Here is a 20,178-nt window from a genome sequence, read left to right as displayed (position 1 = left end):
TACTTTTTCTTTTAAACCAGCACTACCGAGTGCATTTAAGCAGCAAAAATAGTTCACTTGTGGGCAGGAAGGAGGTGGCCAAACATGGGTCTTACTTTCGATGTCTCAGTCACCTTACCTCATCTTGCACACCCAAAGATTATCTGGTCAGCTAAATAAAGGTGGTGCTACGCAAAGGAGCCAAAAGGCAGCTGCAGAATAACCACCTTGTGGAAGGGACTCTCCTGCAGGTACAGCAGGCAGAGCCAGCCTGCCCTGGTCTGGCTGGGCAAGAGTCCACCGTGCTCAATTCTTCACTAACACACACAGGCACCAAAGAGCTCTTGCAGCTATGAACACGCGGCCAGGCAGTTTTAGAGCAGAAAGATCTTGGTTAAGTCACTGAACTGCAACTCAAGCCCATCTTTTCTCTCCTAAGCAATAATCAACGTGCTGTTTTCTCCACAGATGGCTGTGATGTTTCCTGGTTGTGTGGGCTTGGGTCAAGATCACAAAAATAAATACAGTAAATGCTTCAAGTCTCACCTGTGTGGGTTCTTTTACTTTATGCTGGTTAGTACCATAACACATAAACCAACTTCATACTTGCAAAACAGCTGGTCCTCAGTTAAAAGAACTGTATATGCAAAACCTATGGCCACTAAATGCATAGGCACAGAAATTTTACCTTCTGGTGCAGTCTCCGAAGCCCTTCCTCTTGCAACTTGCCTTCCTCCTCTGAGGCCCAAGTTTTATCTGGTCCCCATGCACAAAGGAGAAGGGTTTCGGTTCCAGGTGGCCAGGTACTCTCGCAAAAACTGTGCCTAGATGTCTGTTGCTATAATTCATTTGCTTTTGAACACTCATAATCCCTGAAGATATCACCTGGGATTCAGAGTGGAACATTTAAGCAATGCAAACTCTTCCAAGGTTAGGTGAAAATGAGCTGGGTGTTTATTTGTTTAAACCAGAATCAATACTGTAGACTGACAAGGCCTGGAATTATAGAAGTTTTGGCCACGCATAAGCTTGATATTCTTGCATTTAAATGTCACTGTCAGCTGTAGGCAATGTTCCAGCTTGTGAAGTTTCACTGAAACTGGAAGCAACACTGAGCTTGGCAGAAATGTGATTGTAAGGTTTAATTGAAAGAATAAGCAGGCTATTACAAATTAATGTGGAGAATGAGGCAGCCATGGTGGAATCTGTCTTCAGGTCCATATGGCCCTCCATTGCTCATTGATCATACAGCCTGTCATGCATTTATCCTCACAGGAGTCTCTCAGTTTGCTGAGAGCTATTAACCCCATTTTACAGCTGGAAAATAGGAGCTGGGAGAGTTACCTGCCTTGCTCAAAGGCACAGAAAGGAATTGATCAAGGGTAACTGCGCTAATCTTTTCTTCTTTTCCAGATTGCTTATAATTTTTCCCTAATGAAAATCACTTCTTATCTGATAAACTTATATTATGCACTGTAGAGGAAACCAAGAGAAGCAGTATCTTTTAAAAATAAATCATTGCAAACCAACATGGTTTAGCAATTTACTGTAATTTCAGTTTGATTTTCAGTTTTCCTGTGAAAGATCTCAAATTTATCATCTTATGACTGAATGAAACAGTAATTGTTAAAATATACATGGTTGATTAGTGATGATCTATGGGTCAAATTTTTCTTTTTTCCCTGAAAAATTACTTTTCATTATTTAAAATGAAAACCATACATTTTCTGGTGACTAGCTCTACACAAGTACAGAATTATTTTTCTGACAATAGATATTTTATCAGAGAAAAAAGAAGGTTAAACAACTCTACAGCAGGTGAATTTTGGCCTGAATTTCGGCCTGAATTTCATATACAACTTGCTAAGAGCTTCACTGGGTCAGATGTTGTTGGCTTTCTCTCATGCTGCTTAAATTGTAGTGACAGATAGTAAAGCCTTATTGATATGACTTTCTCTTTCCAGGAGAAAGTTGCCACAAAAAGTCCAAGGTTTGGCAGATATAGGTACATATTCAGAAAATAAATTTTGTGTTTAAGTATGACCTTATCCTGTAAAATTTGTGGATTTTCCCTTTTGTCAGCCTGAACTTTGGCCTTAGTGACATTTCTCCTAACTTTTGAGTTGATGTTATCTTAGCACTGAAAAAGCTTGCCAATATTAAACACATGCAGATATGGGGAACTAGTACAGATGTTGGTACCTTTTTGTTGGGATGTGAAATAAGGAGTTCTCCTTTCTGCCACTTGGATGTAGCAGCATGTAGACTAGCAAAGGAAATCCTTCCAAGGGACTCAGAGTTAAACAGCTGTAAAAGGTACAATGAAGCTCTTAAGATTCACCTTAGCAGACGTAAAGAGTTGCTAGGTAGGAACTCAATAACACTGATCTTTCAAAAATAGAGTAGCCATCTGACCTAAAAAATCTGCTGATTGGTTATGGTTCATATGTGTAATGACAGTATCAGTTAAAGGCATTCATGCACATATTAAAAAAGCTTCTGCCTAGGCTGACAGACAATAGCCTGGTCTTCTTGAAGTTAAAAAAAAAATAATTAAAAAAATATGCTTTGCATCTTTGCAGGCTATACTGCACGAGGAAGAAAGAGCATCAACATTGGATGTCTCGCTAGATTCTTTCCATGACAGAAAAGTATAGGCAATGATGTTAGGTAGTATTATCTCTTTAGCTTGTTTATTTGTTAAAAAGAAGCCTTATTTCAGGAACATGATGAGACCAAACAGCAAAAGGTAGGCTCCTCGGGAACCCTCAAGTGTGCCATGCAAGTAAAACCTGCATTCCCAAAACTGTTTCTTTGCTCCTTCAGAAAAGCATATGCAACACTACCTTTCTCTGCTCTCCACCTCACACACACAGAGGCTACAAATTCTTCAGTCTGAAAAGTCCTTGGCATAGCCATGGACAAATCTGAAGATTTTTGGGTTAATGACTCACCTGACAGCAACTATTAGCACTTCCTAGCCTAACATTATCACCAATGGTAGATGCAGATAGCAAAACAGAGCAAGAGACAATGTAATTTCTCTTAGTAAGGTAACATATCATGAGTAACCAGCTCCTGTCTCACCTTCACCATCCTAACCATGACTTTTCAAGCCTGTATAACAGTGTTGATCACTGCCACCTAAGTAGACATAGGCATTTTGATTACAGCAAGTAAAAGACAGGTGGGATCTCTCCCCACTGGAGAGTTACTGACCCTACCCCCTCAGATGGAGAACCCTCTGGAGAAAACTGGCAGCAGAGGTTAGGGAGGCTTTCTAACCTTGAGCTTAGCTCAGACTTAACTGTTTTTCCTCAAGAGCCATAAAAATTTTCCTCCTACCAAAGGAGGGAAACAGCAAAGGGAACCTGTGTTCCCTACAAGTTATGCTTAGAGGCAGGTACTTGTGGGAGTGTATTTTCAAGACAGGAATAAAAGCAGCTGACAAACTACTCAGGTTTTCTGTGCCTTGTGTGATATAGGTAAGGACAGACCGTGGTAGAGAAATGTTGCAACACAAACAATTAGGCTGCAGCAAGGTTTTTACCACCCCATACCAGATTAACTTCAGTAAGTAGCTCCCATGCCTTGCCCTGGCACAATCACCAATCCCCCACAAGTTTTCAACAGTTCATCTACTACTTGTGCTGCTTCTTCATACTCTTCAGGCCAGTTCCTCCACTACATCCTTCTCCTTGTCTCTCCTACCTCCAGGGCACTCTCTCTTCTCCTGCTTCCTCCCAGTCTCTCTTCACCAGGTGCCCCTCTTCCACACCCCTATGAGCTATTTAACTACTTAGCAGGAACAGGCACAGCTGCCCCTTATCCACATCAGCCAGCCCACCGCCTCTGAAGCCAGCCCACAGCTGTACATTATCAATGCTAATTAACCGGCCTTCATTCCTCTACAGAGGAAGGAAGCGATGTGAAGTTTATAAGCATTTAGGACCAATGTGAGTCTTAGCTGGTAGGATCCAGACCAGCGGGATGGTCAGAATTCTGACCCTAGAGGTAAAAGGTACTGGAACATCAGTCTGATCTGTGGCATTTTTCTTCATATTTTTAAGCACTGAGATTTCCTAAAAACATAAGAGTATTTTTCACTGTCTCGATTCTAACCAGTTTTCAGCCACACCCTTATGATGAAGATACAAAATCTTCAGAAGTTCCTTTCTTTTCCAACCTGGAACTTCAGTAAAGCAAATATTACAGTCTTTGCTCAGGCATGAGACTTGTATGAGCTACAGCTAAGGGGAGGCAAAAAAAATGCGCTCAGAATTCAGCAATGACTTAAGCAAGGACTGGCGCATAAAAGTTTAAGAGCTGTAATAAAAGTGGGTAGCACCTGGGAGATATTAAAATCCTAAAACATTTCAATGGGTGTGACTCCTTCACTGACTTCAGCTCCTTAAAGCTCTGCCGTGGCTACAAGAGCAGCCCTGCTCTTCCAGTGCGTGGGGTCTGTGCATCTGCTTCTGCCGCCCTGTGGTCAGCGATCCGGTCACTCTGCAACTGCTTTTGTGCCAGCAGTGCCACAAAGGGAAGGTCAGGGACAGAGCAGCTGGAAATAAGAAGAGTGGAGCCTTTCTCTTCGTGCTCAGAGCATGAAAGCTAGGGGCTGAGCTATCACCAGTTGAATTTGAAGTTTCCACTGAAAGAAGTCTGTCCACTGGCTCTGCTTGGTGATGATTTATGTAAACTTTGCCTAAAAGGTGGGTAAATCACAGTCTTTGTTTTCATCTTAGGTGTAGTACACTAGATGAATCTCATCCCTATCAAAAGAAGAGTCAGAGCAGCCCTAGCGATTTTACAGGTGATAATATTTCTGGTAGTGGCAGCCTCCCAGCCTGTATTTGTCTATCTATAAAGGATGGGTATAAAGTCACCTTTGCACATACAACCCTGCAAAGCACACACTTCCATATCACCACACAGCTTCAGCTGCATAGGCCATCTATACCAGAGCCTTACCTCCATCTGTCTGTGGGCAGACCCAGAGGGGCCGTTGAACACGTGCCGTGTACTGAAGATGCCTGGCCTGCTTGCTGAGCGTTTACAACATGCTGACTTCGTAGATATTACCATGTATCAAGTAAGTATTGACTTGATTCGCCTTTTGTTTGAAAGGCATATGTTTTGTAGACTACGAACATGCATATGTGCCTTAGACATGCCATTGGTATTTCACCTAATAAGACAAGTTAAAATATTTAACTATTAAGTCCCTCTGAAAATATGTATTGCCTAAAATCAAAGTGTGGGTGCATTTTACAGTCTGTGGTTAGAACTCACCCATTTTAAACAAGTTTTTCAGTTTATCCTTTAGAGTTAGGTATTTCTCTCACAAATACTGAGATTGGTTAGGATATTTTCTTTACATATGAATTTTCTTTACCTCACTCTAAAGAAATGTTAGCCTACACAGCCTTCAAAGTAAAGGATAAATGCCTATATACCACTAAGAGCATAAACTGACCAAAGTTGAACCTTCAAAAATCATTACTCCATGAGCAAAATGGAGAAGAAGAAAAAAAAAAGGTTATAAACCAGAGATTTTTTTGAAATCATGTCAAAAGAACGTAATTTCTTTGAATGACCCACAAGAACTTAAATTAAGATAAACTGTCTTGTATAATCTGGCATCAGTAATGCTTAGAATTTAATATCCTAAATTTGTACAGATATAATATAATACCACCTGCAGATGAAGCAGGACAAACATTTTCTTACCTGGCATTAAAAATCATTCCCATGGGAGAGAGAGTAGACACCTTCCACATTCTTATATTTTCTTTTACAAGTTCTCATTAGAGAAGCATCCAGAACAGCGAAGGTGCTACTACAGAAAATTTTGCTCTTCTTGGCAGCAGGGTAATTCTTTAGAAGCTCTGTTAAAATCACCATGATGCCACAATATCAGAACACTGAGCAAAAGGAAAGGAAGAAGAAAAACTGAAATTCAGCACTTTTGTTGAATACCCTCAAAACTGGCATTTCTAATTCTGCATATATTGGAATGCCCAGCTTTGTTTCCTTGCCCTGGTTATATGTATAGAAAGCAGTTTTTTCCTTCTGCTTTGTCCTCCCGCTGTGTTATTTTAAAACTGATTATTTTTTTTTTGGGGGGGGGGGGGGGGTCATATCAACTTTACACGACTGTATCCCAGATCAGAGACCTCAGAACTGATCCTCTCCATCCCCAAGAACACACTGCTGGCGGTGGTACTGCAAGTGCTTTGCTGAACAGAACTCTTGCCAGCTATTGTGAGGCTTCAAAAGGGATGAAAATGGGGGTCTTTTTAAGTTTTGTTAAAAGGCATAGTTCTCTCTGTCTCTGAAGCCCACTCAGCACCTTGTAGGATCAGTCCTCAAATTACTACTACTTGGGATAAGCAAGTTTTGAAGGCTGTCTTACTGAAGCTCAAGCTAGAGTTACAATTAAGAAAGGTCCCCTCCGGATTAAAGAGGAGAAGCCAAACTACAGGAATAAAGCCTGATTCTGACATGTTAGGCTCGTTCTCCTAGCAGTAATTAACAACTTTCAGTACTTGCCTATCTATAGCTTCTTTAAAGTGTCCTGTATCCATGCCAGCTTTCCCTGAAGTCACTGAGAACCAAATCAGATGGAAAATTTACCCTGATGTGTACTTTACCACAGCATGGATTAGTACTACCTTTAATCACAGTATTCCCTGCACTGAAAAGGGGGAGTATGTCAAGAATTTTGGTAAATATAGCTATTACACATGGCAAATGTCAAGATTTTAACACCACCCACTTTTCAGCACTTTCCATCTTCAAAGGGCTTCCCATCGGTTGACATACCTTAATGACTATTCAAAACCGCCTCATGAAGTAAGTGCTCAAAGTATGAAGTTGTTTTCTGGCTTTCTCTCTTGAGTTCATCGTCCCAAACCCTGTAGAATGGGGGCTGTATTCAATCACTGCTACGTGGTCCTGGCACATTAAAAAGCTGTTTCATGACAACATGGTTAGCAGGTAGGTAGTTTTGCTGCTTGATTTGTCCAGCATTTTACTGTCAGTGGACACACAGGCTCAGCCTCCAGGCTTGGCAGGGTAGACGCATGTCTGCTGTTGTTAAGACCTCACTCTTCCCTCTGAGTGTCATCCTTAGAATTCAGTGGAAGGCAGAATATAGGCTTTGCATTTTGATTACAGAGTTAGCTTATCTCTTACCACTTGTATCTTGCTTTGCTGTTCTTAGGTGCCACACTTCATTTGGTAACTCTTTTTTCTTTTCATCCAGCCTTCAAGAATTTATTTCATAAAAGCTCCCATCTATGGGATAATTATGCTTAGTTAGCTGTACTCAACAGTGATGATTTCATAACATGCCACAAACAGGTGCCCATTAAATTCCTTTATTGGAGACAGAAACATTGCGTAATTACAGATTTGATGAGGAAAACTGCAAATAGTATAGACTGTTTCTACTGCCAGCAAAATACAGTTATTACAGGATTTATAGACATACAAATATAAAGTGTTTCTTTCATGCCAGATGGTCGGTACATAACAATGCCATTAGGAGCGCTTAATTGTGCTTCTACAAAACCTTTAGAGAAGAATGAGGTAGAGTTTCCTTTAGTTTATCCAGTATTTTTTCACACATCTGTCCCTTACTGCTTTTATATGTTCAGATCCTTGTAAAATACCCAGTTAACTTTAACATTTGAGAAAAGAGAGACCCTTCAGAGGTGTTTACTTCTCCCTCTTTTAGTTGCTAACTTCCCACTGCTTATACGCTACAATTCCAGTAACTATTACTGCACCCTTCTAAATGCCTTGAAAGTCAGGTAGGCTGGGCCATATGTCTTTTCACATTTATTGTTTTAACAGAAACTGTTTGCAATTAGCTTCAGATAAAACTCTTGTCTCCATCACGGCAAAGAACATTTTACATTCTGTCACTCTCTACTACAGTGGCCAAGCTAGAGTCCAAGCTGTCTCCCCAGGAGATGGAGGGAATAGATTCACGTTAACATCCTCAACTATAGAGCAGAGTTAATGATGCATTTGTCTCCTATTTGCGGTTCTAGTCAACTATCAGGCCATTAGAAAATGAATATAAATTATGGGAAGAGAATAGGCCACTGACCTGTAGAAAACAGTTTCTCACTGTTAGATATCTGGAGCTTTACCTGTTTGTTTTGATCTATTATTTTACTGTTTCGTGACATGTGCGTGGCAGATTTCAGTCAAGATACTAAGGCCCAAGTTATGAAAACGTAAGCATAGATCTATGTATTTAAGTAACTGAATAACAGCAATCTTAAATAGCAATAGCAATCTACTATCCTGCTAGACATTTGGTATACGTGAGTAGTCTCTGTTTTGGACTGAATGAGAACGGTAATGAAGTTGTTCGGACCTCCTGTCTTGACCAACTTGATGAGTAATTTTACTCTCCTTCCTTAGCATGCCTGTTCTGGAAAGAGAAGACTTTTCACTTCACTTTTTGCTCTCACATTTGCTGCAAGCACTTAGTACTTACTAAAAATCCGAGAGTGCACTAGTAGGGTACAGTAGAGAAAAAACCTGTTATTTCAGCTGAAGAAGTCACAATTCTTGTGGTGGCCAAATCATAATGAAGAGGGGATTTGCCATACAGGAAGAAGGTGATTACATAATTGAATGTTTCCTTTCTTCTCATAACCTACTGAGACATGATAGTTCAATATAATAGTTCAGTGATGCTGTATCAGAATTCTAAAATGAAAAGCAAAATTTTTTATTAAAAGGTGCAAAATTTAAAGATTCCATGTTCATATCTTGATCACTTTGATCATAAAATGAAAGAAAACTTGTTCATGCAAGATAGTACCACGTGAAATAACTTCTGAAATCTTCCATCTCACACTTAAATGACTGCTCTAAGCCTGACAGAATCAAGTTCTATAAAGAATTAGTATTACTAAGAGAACCAGCTCTTAGAAACCTTCCCAACTCTTGCTTAGAAAAAGAAGGAAAAAAAAAAAGAGAGAGAGAAAAAAAAGAAGGAAAGAAAAAAGTACGCTTTTTTTATGTACTATCCCCTGCATACCTCTCTGGTAAAAAACCCAAGAATTATCAGTGTTGGGAAACCATTTGGAACACTGTAGTTACTTTCTTCCACAAAGTTGCCTTCTCTTTTTCTACCTTAACTTTATCCAGCTGTTTTTTTACAGACTTGAAAATTATATATCAAGGTCTTAAATCTTCCTTAAGATCCTCCTAGGAACATGAAATTTAAGACTCTTTTTAAAAGCATGGCATGAGAATTTAGGACTGTGGTAAAAATCAGACTGAATAAATTAAGTTTTAAGATAAGCAAATGGTATAAATTCATGTTCAGATAGAGGGACAAGGATCTAGCCATTCTGTTATTACTAGCAAATTTAAAATCCATTATTTGGGTGTGATTAACCTTGCCAGCGTGGTTAGTGAGATTTGTTTCTATCTGAGCTACTAATTCCAATGGCTTGACCACTCTAATTCAATGTTGTTCCACACCTGCTAAGTCCTAATGTGCTTGACTGTTCTAGCTCAAGGTAATGGCTAAGTTAGTTTTGTTTATGGAGTTGGGGATATATTTGCCAACTGTGCTGTAGACGGCACTCAGATTTTGCATAATCAGGGAAAATATCCTGGAATTCCCACCAATAACCATCATACTTAAAGGAAGGCACAGACAGAAGGACTGCTACAACAGTTTTTTTCACCAATGCAATATCAGTCCTCTCTTTTGCCATTATGACTAAAAATACACTTACTAAGAAGTTACTTAGCTTAAATGATTTAGGACCTATGAATTATTTTTCCAAATCTTGAGGACAGTGACAAAATACAGTAAAACACAGCTGACACTCCCCAATTGCTAAATACTGCAGTTTAGAAAATTTGTAGTCAAGATTGATAAAGAGGTCTGTCACAAGTGCTACATGACGAAGCGTACCTGTAGAATAGTTGTAATCTAATGACTCTGCATTGAGAGGTACAAGACTTCCTTCAAGCATCACTTCTCAATAAGATAGCATTGTTTGAGAGGTGGCAGTGAATTCTCTTTTCAAGATCTTTCTGTATGGTCCTTTATATTCTGAACTACATGTTTTACTTGTTTATGGGTTCATACAGCAAACCTTAAACATATTTCTCATTCAAATAATGGTTTTCTCCTGTATAATCAAGATACTTCTACTCTAAAGCAACCCTTGAAATACTGGACTTTACATGGTATCTTTCTCTGCTGCTTAAAAAGCTTTCTGGAAAGCTTATTTGGTCTGTAGTAAAATAACTTTTTATGCAAAAGTTTGGATTCGAGTTAAAAGTGGTATAAGTGGTAGTACTACTACTCTGCATTTACAAAGAAGTTAGGTAACTTTTCCAGGGTCACAAAGTCAGTGGTAGTCTATTCAGGAATTACATATGCAGATGGCAAAGTACAATTCTGATCTTGAACACCTGCAAGATGAACAAAACTTTGTTGTTTTTTTTAAACGGCCACTATGGCTAAAAGCAAAAAGAACGTGCAAAATTTGCTTAAATGGTCACTGTTAGACATGAGACCAAATGGTATCATGATAGGCGGCTGGGGAAAAGGGGCTGCAAGTCTGTTTGGAAGGGAGAGAAAGACAGCAGGGAACAACCCACCTCAGGGCATGCTCAACCATCATTTATGCCTGCCCACCTCTCAGTATACGAGCCTGACACCAGAACATTAAAACTTAGCATCACTAAGGTGAATCCCATGCAGAGAGAGCCAGTGTGCCACAGACTGGCAGGCTGTGCCACCTCCTCTGTATCCTATTTCATTGCAAGGCACTATCAATAGACAGCTCACACTAAGCAGTCTGTCGAGATTATGCAGATTGTTTGGGAGAGGTCATTGAATTCAAGAGGGCTCCTCCTCTAATTAGGCAGCTATGAGATGGGTCCCAGCTGTTTTTCTGTCTACCTCCTTGGAAGACCATGTATTAGACAGACCTTTCAAATAACTTGCACTCCAAATGACTCAAGTATCACATTTCTCTAAATTACCACTCTTCAAACCTGAGGAGAAATAAGTATAAAATAAGTATACAGGAGAGGATCAGTGATATCTCTCTGTTGAATTACATAAGCCCTAAACATGAGTTTATCTAGAAAGGATAACTGCTTTTTGGCTTGAGATAGTTGAACAGGTGTAAACAATGGCTGAGCAGAGAGATCTCTCACTATCTTGATTTTTGTTTTATCAGACTTCCCTTCTATATCCCAAAAAATCATTTGCTTTGCATTGTTACAGACTGAAGAGATTATCTACCTGAAGGAGGAACCTTTATTAGCATTCTCACCAGAGACTGTCACTGGAAATTCTCAGTCAATTTGCCCTTATTGCAGTTAAGAATCTAGTTAATGTCAGTTGCTGAGGCCGTAACTCTTGGCATCAGAAGAGCTTGTATGAAATGCAGGTCTCATGAAAAGTTCTCTCATTTGAAGGACTTCTTTCCTATGCATGAATCGTGCTCACCAAACTGAAAAGTAAGGACATGCTCAATACTGAAAATAATAATCAAAAGAATGAAGGGGAGAAGAAAGAACATATGAAAATTAAGAGTTCATTATTATCATTTTAAAGTACCAGTGTTTGTAAAACATAAGCATGTGAAAGGCTGAATCTCATTTGATCAATCCGATTAAACATTAAATAATTGCAGCCAATTATGCAAATATCACAAAACAATATTAATTTATCTTTTTTGAACAGTTTCTAATTTTCCTAATGTTAGACTTTCTTATGTCTTAAAAGATCAATTACCAGAACCATAACTCAGTGATGAAGAATGAATAATTGCCTAGATATGATGTATCATACTCTTTCTATGTAAGTCTGTTGCAATTAAACAAATAGGGCACACGGAGAAAAGATGTGCAGATGTTCTTTTACAATCTATTATTAGCTCAGGGAATACCACAGTCCCCTCCTAAATTGTACAGGCAAAAATAGGAAGAATACAATACCAAATACTGTTATTTACATTTTTTTTTTCCTTTGGTTAACAGGATAAAAAAGCAGTGGCAGAATGCAGGGTAGGACAGCATGCAACATTAGAAGAATTTCCTGTATTATACTGACCTGTCAGCTCCCTTATTTAGGTTTTAAAGTTTAAAATTGAGAACCTATTCACCTGGTTCCTGTTTGGAAATAAGTACAACTTTGAGTTGACATAGCCAGCGTAAAGCAATTAACCAAGATGTTAAAGACAACTAACATATACACACTACATGTTTTCATTCTTCTATGCCAGAAAAGTCTACACATTTCTGTGGATCATTTCAGTTTCAGCTCTCATCATTTTGAAGTCTCCATCAGCTCAAAATGGGCAGTAAAAGGAAAGGTATCTCTCCGATCAGTGCAGGAAACCGTGCAAACCACAACAAATGAAACTGCCTCGTTTCCTCACATGAAATTACTTGCAGCCAATTTAAGAAGAGTTTTACACTTTTAGGTTGACACCACAGTAAAATAATTCTTCTAACTGGTCCTTACTCATTCTGACCAGGGAATAGATTACTGCTGCTATACTGATGCCTTTGTGGGGACTTTTGATATATGATACTTGCTAACTCTATCAACATCCTGAGATGTTAAGGTATCGTACAACCTCTTCGCCATGCATCTGAAGTTAGACATTCCCACTTTTCCTTTTGCTGCTAAATCCAAGAGGAACATGAGGGGACTGATTAGAGAGTTCAGTAACAGGAAGCCACATGTGGTTGCTCATTACACACTCTTCAGAGAGCTCCATGCCACACTCTAGTTAAAGGCACTCTTTAGTTATGATACTTGTCCCATTGGATAAAACTCTCTACCCCACATCGCATCTTGACATATTCCCCATGTTAGTTTTACCACCTATCTAATTAAATAAAAGAAAGACTACGAGCAGCTTACGATACATAGTAAGATACTGAACGAAGACCAGCACATGATACAGATTCAAATGGTCAGAAAAGCAGACACACAATACTATTGCTACTGTAAGTGAAACAACATTTTGTGCTTGCAGCTGTATTCTAAAGAGAAAACTATCCAACAAATTTTAACAATGGTTACGTTGTCAGAGAGAACCTTCAACTGTTCTTCATTAAAAGATTAAATTGGACTGCAGTGAAAGATAGTAAAAGTCATGATGTGAGGGAGCAAAAGAAAGGATAGCTAAGCAGGGGTTGTCTTTAAAATCTGACAAAAAATGAACAGGAAAGCCATAAGGCTACTTTTTAGCAGTTGCATAAGGCATGGATGGTCTATTAGAAATTATATTTTGCCTTTTTAAGCTATGATAACATATGCCAATAACTACAAAGATTTATAAAGCATGGGAGAGATATTCTTGTGTCTTAAAAAAAATAATAAAGTGCTAAAAATGTCCCTTCATACTGGTGCATCTCTACTGGAAACTATGGCAATAAATGTTTCACTTTTACTCCTTATAGGACTCCATTAGTGTCAGTAAAGTTTCACCAGTTTTACACTGAAGTAGCACTTTGGAACATTGATACGGTGATCCTTTTTGGCAAGAGGTATCTTAAAGCTGTTCAACAAAGCTGTGTGCAAAAAGAGAAAGCTAATAAATATTACAGTATGATTGTTAGTGAATGTTCCCTAACTGTGGGCTACATGCTTTATATCGCTTCCAATAGTACCAAGACTGCATGTGAGAGAGTAGCGGTGTATGAAGAAGTATGCGCTTAAACAGAATGAAACCACGGTTTAAATGAAATATCTTTCCTTATTTTGCTAGATATTTTCTGTTGACAACACAGCTTGTTCCTTAATAGGAAGGCTCTTATTAAAGTACACGTGTCAATGGACGCTGAATAGATTTCATACGGAGTGGTGAAAGGGACAAGAAAAACATTTTGCTGATCTAAATCATGTGACTGAATGATGAAAGAAATTCCTCCACCCAAAGGTTTGGTTGCTGTGAAGAGCGGTTCAACTTTCACAGCCACAGTTGTCTAATCTTATTTTCTAGACATTTGCCTGGAAGGCAACACTGTCCGTGTGCCCGGCTCTGTGCTAGGCCAGACAAAAGGTAATTCTTGTCTCAGCAGGGCTTGACCCAGCCCTGTAAATCACATATGGAAGGATGTATTCAACTGTTAAAGAGGTACGCACTGCCCAAGCAGCCACTGCATATCCCTATGGAGGGAAAGGCAATAGGCCAATAGGGAGTGTATTGCAGACTAGATCGATTCAGAAATTTGGCCTAAAGGACAGAGCTGTTATTTGAGAGGCTATGCACAGGGGAATCTAGAGGGCTATGCAAATGCAGGAATCTCCCATACAAGCAGAATATGAAAAAAAAGAATGTGTGGCTAAACTTGTTTCCTGAACACAGAGCAAAAGGCAGAATAATGTCAATAGAACCCTGCGGCCAGCTAGCAGGCAGCGTCCTTGTGCTATATGATGTGCTCTGCTGGTGATGGCAGTTAAAACAAATCAAACTGAAGAGCAGTTGAAGAGCATTTTACAAGTTTTCAGACCACATAAGATACAAGGAGGCACTAAGAAAACCATTAGGTAAGTTCTATTGCTAATATTTAGCACCTCTACCAAGAAGACAGGCTTCTACCAACAGGATTACAGTAAAAATCAAAATGATTGTGTTCACATTCACCGGATTGTGGAAACAATCATCCTGGGGAGCAAACTGATATAGAAACTATGCTACACACAGGCAGCTACAGAAGTTGTTGTTATTCATGTCTGTTCTGTCTGGAGGGTCTGAACTCTTCCACTTTCATGACACCAGCACTGCCCAGTCGCTGTCTTCTCTTCCATACTGAAACGAAGCAAATGGGGAGTTTAAGAATAAAAGTTAAAAGTAACAGTGTACAATTATTATAACTTCTTTGGTCTATCCTCAGAGATACTCACATCCACCATCCTGATAGTACTATACACTACTTCTTGTCGTTACTTCTGTCTCTGATTTGAGTGAAGCCTAAAGGCAGCTTGAAGCTTTATCCACCTTCTGACAGGCAGACTAGAAAGGAGCGATACTGAGACTCACTAGAGATGATACAGAATAGTCCTGCTTCACCAGAGCTTTCCATCAGTTTAATAGTTATTCCCTGAGGTCAGTTCAGTAATTCATATATAAGTATGCCCCTGCTCCAGCTCCAATAAACAAACACATTTGGTTTTCTTTCTTTTTATTTTCAGGGTGGCTTTTTATTACAGCATTCTGGTTGAATGTGAAATAAAACCCATCACAAATACCACAGAGTAAAATTAGAGAGAACTGTAACCCAAATAAAACAAGTTGTCTTTCCATATGCAAACCAACAGGATCACCACACAGAAATGAAGGCAAGCTACCACGTGGAGCTGTATCCCTTCCAGGGGGGATACAGTCCCAAGGCAGCACTTTTGGTTGTTAAACTGACTCCGTGTTCTAAAGCTCTTTGTCACCATTCCTGTAAACAATGCTCCAGAGAGCCCCAAAAATGCACACAGGGCTCAAGCATATAAGCAAAGCACTGCTGTGGATAGACTACTAGCAGTTGTAAGTTGGGAGCCCTTGCCCTCATAGTACCATGTTCAAGAAGCTTCAAAACACTGTTCACCAAGGAATAAAGACTGGTTTTAGAGGCTTTATGTAGGCTGAAAAGATCACGTGATGATAATTTCTCCAGAGAGGATGAAAGGAAACTCCTCCAATCCAGGTTCTGCATCAGCCGGAAAGGAGATAAAGGGACATTAAAGCAGGGGAAAGACAACAGCTCCAAATCAGGATCAGCCAGAAAAAAACACATTTCTAGATCCACAAAGGAATGATGTTCAGTGTGCTTGTGGTTTACTCTTTACTCCAGTGGGTAAAGCCTCTAAATGACCTCCACATCTACTTTTTCTTTTCATTACTAATTCTGCTGCTCCTGTTCTGCAGCCTGTGATGTGGTTGACTAAAAACTGATATGGTGCTACACAGGACCTTGGATAAATTACTTGTTCAAAGGATTTCCAGCTTACATTCCCAGATGTCAGTGTGGCTGCCTTGGGAACTCTAACCAAGGAAAAGCAAATGTATCATCCGTTTAACCACAAAGCACTGGATTACCTTCATGTGTGGCAATTTTGTGAAGATGGGGACAAAGGGAGGAGAAAAAAAGAAGAAGAAAAAGAGATGTCTTTGACCTTCGTATCACTGCTTCTTAGAGAAAAGGTGTTACCCCCACCTACCCCAAATCAGAAAGCAGGCAAAGGCCAGGGGGTTATTTGAAAGTTTTGCTGGCTTTAGGTAGTAGTATCATCTAATGCGCTGCTGCTGACTTCAGAAATTGCAAGGGCCGGTCTGAGTTGCCACTAGACTGCAGTTTGAACCTGCTTCCAGAATTAACAAAGCAATGTAGATGTTATACCACAATTAAGATATTTTCATCCCAGAAATAAAAGCAGATTTAGCTTCCTCTTCTGATTTTGTCAAAGACTTTGTGACCTCAGGCTAGTCAATCCCATCCCTCTTGCCCACCCTGTCCCAGGTCTTGCTTTGTAAAAATTAACACACGCATTCTCCTTCCCTGATTGCTTTTCTGCTGGCCTACCCATTTAGATTGTGCAACTCTGAGAAAGAGAAGGGTTTTGACTAACAGGCTATTTACTGCTGTTTGACTGCAGTGTTTAAATCTATTTTATATCATGTAGTATAAACAATATATCTTACCTTCTATCTATCCCTTCCAAGCTGCATCCTGATGTATACTTTAAAGGGTATAGCAAAAGCTTTATTTATTCTCAAAGCATGGAATACAAACCCACAAAAACATGACTGGTATTTCAGTGAGTGTATTCCCAGAGAAAAGAATCCCTTTAAATCATCTAATTCAAACAGTTCTAGAAGACATGTGTACTATGACTAACTCATTCATAAGCACACCATTACTGTACACAATGTAAATTACTTAATCCAAAATCTTTATCAGCCTTAAGTAATCATGACTTCCACTCAGTGATAGAAAGGGAAATATGTATTGCAGTGCTTCTACTATTTCTCTCAACTAGCATGAGAAATAGAATCAGTTCTGCCCATGAGTTTCTAATTTGTCACTCTAGCTCTAGTTCCACTGAACAGCTGTTCAAATCCAAAGAAATCCTGTTTAACACAGAAGACTTGCAAAAGAACGAGCAGCAAGAAAACAGACTTGGAAACGCAATAATGAAGATAATCTGAAAATGTTAAAAAAGCATGTGTTGTACACAAGGGAATCAGTATAATGATGTTGGATATGGAGCCCTGCACCTCTTGGTCACAGGTTCAAATGAAGGACAATGTTGGTACTGAGAATTTTTACTTTTTTACAAATGTCCATTGTCCAACATGAAATGGATACATCACCCTAGTTCAGGCAACAGCAGAGCACAGAGACCAAAGTTGTGTTTGGCTGTCATTTCCATTGCATTTTACTCTTCAGAACTTGAACGTTCTTTGGAATAACAGCCTCAAGACTGTCCAAATGATATGACAATAGTCCAATGATACTGTAAAGAGACCTCCCTCCGACATGCCCTCCTGGTAGAATACACAAAAGGTCTTTGTGAAAGATCCTAAAAAATCCCCTGACATTTTAAGAATATTATATATTCCATTTTGTGTGTTGCAGCACTGTTTTCTGTATGACAACCTGGGGTCTGTTTGGATATGAGCTCATCTCTCCACAGAAAAGTGAAGAAACACAATCAGCAACCACTGCCTGACTCTTACATGGGAAGCAGCCATCACCCGCTTCAAAATCATGTTTCTAACAATGAAGTGTTCTAAGTCTCCTGGCTTTTTTAAAGAAGGACGAAAACCCAGAAGTAAACATACACATAATAGTCCAGCACTTTCCAGCAGTGATGGATTTACTCTTGGTATGTAACTAATGAACACAAGTTATGTACATAGTTGAAAGGCAAAAAGGTACATATGCATAGTTGTAAAGTGAAAAGCTCCAAGAAAGATAATCGCTAGAAGCAATCTACACTTTTTCAGCCACCTCCTGATCCTTGGTTGGGGGTGGAAAAACAGGGTGATTGGGGAGGGCATGGGAGGAAGCCTCAGGGAGCAGGCTGGATGGATTTGTCTTAATAATCCACTCATCATCTATTGGCCAAGGGAGAAAGACACATGTTCCAGTGTTGTCTTCTGAAATAGAATTCTGGATTTCACAAGCCACTCTTCTAGAGAAGGCACGTGCTTGTCTCATGACACAAACTGTTAAAGCAGTACCTACTCCACACATAACACTCAACAAGGTGCTGGAACTGGCTTTGACTCTTTCTGATGCTGAGCGGTTCCATGACTACAATTAGAAGTGATCAGTGAAGACTCAAACTGATCACAAATTGCTGAAGGCCCTAATGTACATCGCAAAAGCATCACCTAGACCTCAGAAGGTAACACAGGAATTACACAAGTGTTTTCAGACATTAGATACTTGACATGCTCTTTAATATAGAGCAGAGAGCTATAGGAATAGTGATTCATATGTACCACAATGAAAAGTGTATAATAAATCTGGACATATGACAACAACAAAAAAAGTGATGGGCACCAGATGTTATTTTAGATAGGTGTATCAGGCACTCGGGACGAGAAAGATGAAATAAAACTGTGGTATGTAGTGGGATTCTGGAGAAAGACTACTTTGTATTCCCATATATTAAGATGATTAAAATGTTGCATGTAACTGAGCTGGGAACACGTAAAACTCAGCTTCTACTTCCCCTCAACAAATCATGAAATCTAGAACCAAAGGCACCTATACATCTTCCTAACTACCAGTCCTACTATTTTAAGAGAAGGCCCTGATCCCAAGCCATTACAGTTGGCACAGCTGAAACAACAGGAAGATGGAGGAACGTATCTTTTTGGCTCCAGGAAAGTTGGCTCAGCCATCAACACAAAGGTACCAGAATATTAAGAATTCTTTCCTCTGTGAGTCGCAGCCAGAAATGTCCAATACTATTCTAAAGAACAAGAAATGCTGATCCCATGTCATCCTCCTAGTGAAGAACAGTCAAGTGGTCTTGCTGCATCATTTGAGCTACAACTCCTAGGGAAAAAGTAGTTAATGCTGAAAAGCAGCAGCTGTGAAGGTATGTAGAGGATCAAGAGTACAGAAGAACCACTGAAACAATACGAGATGTCCTGGCTTCCTTGTCTGAGACTGCTTCACCCTACTTGAATTAAGCAATGAGAAAAACCCATAATGAATAGCAATGGATTTAAACTTGGACTGCAATATAGCACAAAACACTGGATAAATAACATTACATAAAGAACCTGCTCATCATGAGATTTTAGGTGGATCAACATACAACAACAGACAGCAGTTCACAAGTAGTTTTTGTTTGGGGTCTTATCAGAAGAACACTGTGTCATATTATTTCTACACACTAGTAAAGGGCCTGTAAAATATAAAGATAAATCAATTTTAGGGCTCTTTCTTTTAAAGTTCTGATTATTTTATGGGATTCACAGAGTTGCTATGTGGTACAGTGTATCTCTCAATCTTTCAAGAAAATTCTTACTTCAGGGCTTACTGGCAGGAAGATAAAAACTGCAGTAGCATATCTAAGATTATATTGAGCCAAAAGCTAAGAATATAGAACAGTAACCATCAGACTTAATTTGAAAAAAATCATGCCAATACTGTCAAGCAGCTGCTATCAGACCTTAAATAAAGGGGCTTGTAACTTGCCAAGACCTATTCCTATCCCCAAATCCCTCCCACCATAAACTACACTAAACAAGGAAAAGAAAACAGGCAACTAAAATAAGAAGGGTCATCATGTGCTGCTAATTGACTTTAACTGAAATGGTATTGACTCCTGTGCCCAGACGGGGAGGTCAAGCACAGATTCCAAATAGACTTTGATTTTTAGGAAATCACAGAGGAAAGAAAGAACTGTTTTAAGGATAAAAAGTGACTGTGTAATTGGAAAGATGCTGAGAAACAACTGGTGATCAGTTGGCTGTTCCCAGTGAATGCTTACTATTTCATCCATCTGTTTATTGATTAGCCTATATTCATTTGTGATCAGTGTTATCAAGATGCTCCATAATGTTGTTTTTTCCTCCTTAAAAAGGAACCTACAACAACAGTACTGGATTTCACTGATAACAGTAATATCTTAACTCTCACCCAGCTTCCAAGATGAACAGGGAA

General features: G+C 39.3%; 1 protein-coding gene across 4 annotated transcripts in view; it reads right to left on the bottom strand.

Moving 5' to 3' along the window:
• Positions 1 to 7,348: 7,348 nt before the first annotated feature.
• BCAT1 (branched chain amino acid transaminase 1) overlaps positions 7,349 to 20,178 on the bottom strand; it is a 67,183-nt gene continuing 54,353 nt past the window's right edge. For all 4 annotated transcript variants that reach the window (XM_027790499.2, XM_027790500.2, XM_055808339.1 and 1 more), the window contains one exon: positions 7,349 to 14,810. In XM_027790499.2, coding sequence (XP_027646300.1) covers positions 14,769 to 14,810 — 42 coding nt within the window. In that variant the 3' untranslated portion in view covers positions 7,349 to 14,768. The remainder of the gene's footprint in view (positions 14,811 to 20,178) is intronic.

The sequence above is a fragment of the Falco peregrinus genome, chromosome 6 (assembly GCF_023634155.1).
Source record: "Falco peregrinus isolate bFalPer1 chromosome 6, bFalPer1.pri, whole genome shotgun sequence".
Taxonomy (NCBI): Eukaryota; Metazoa; Chordata; class Aves; order Falconiformes; family Falconidae; genus Falco; species Falco peregrinus.
Note: the sequence above shows the minus strand (reverse complement) of the source record. Positions and strands in the feature narration are given on the sequence as shown.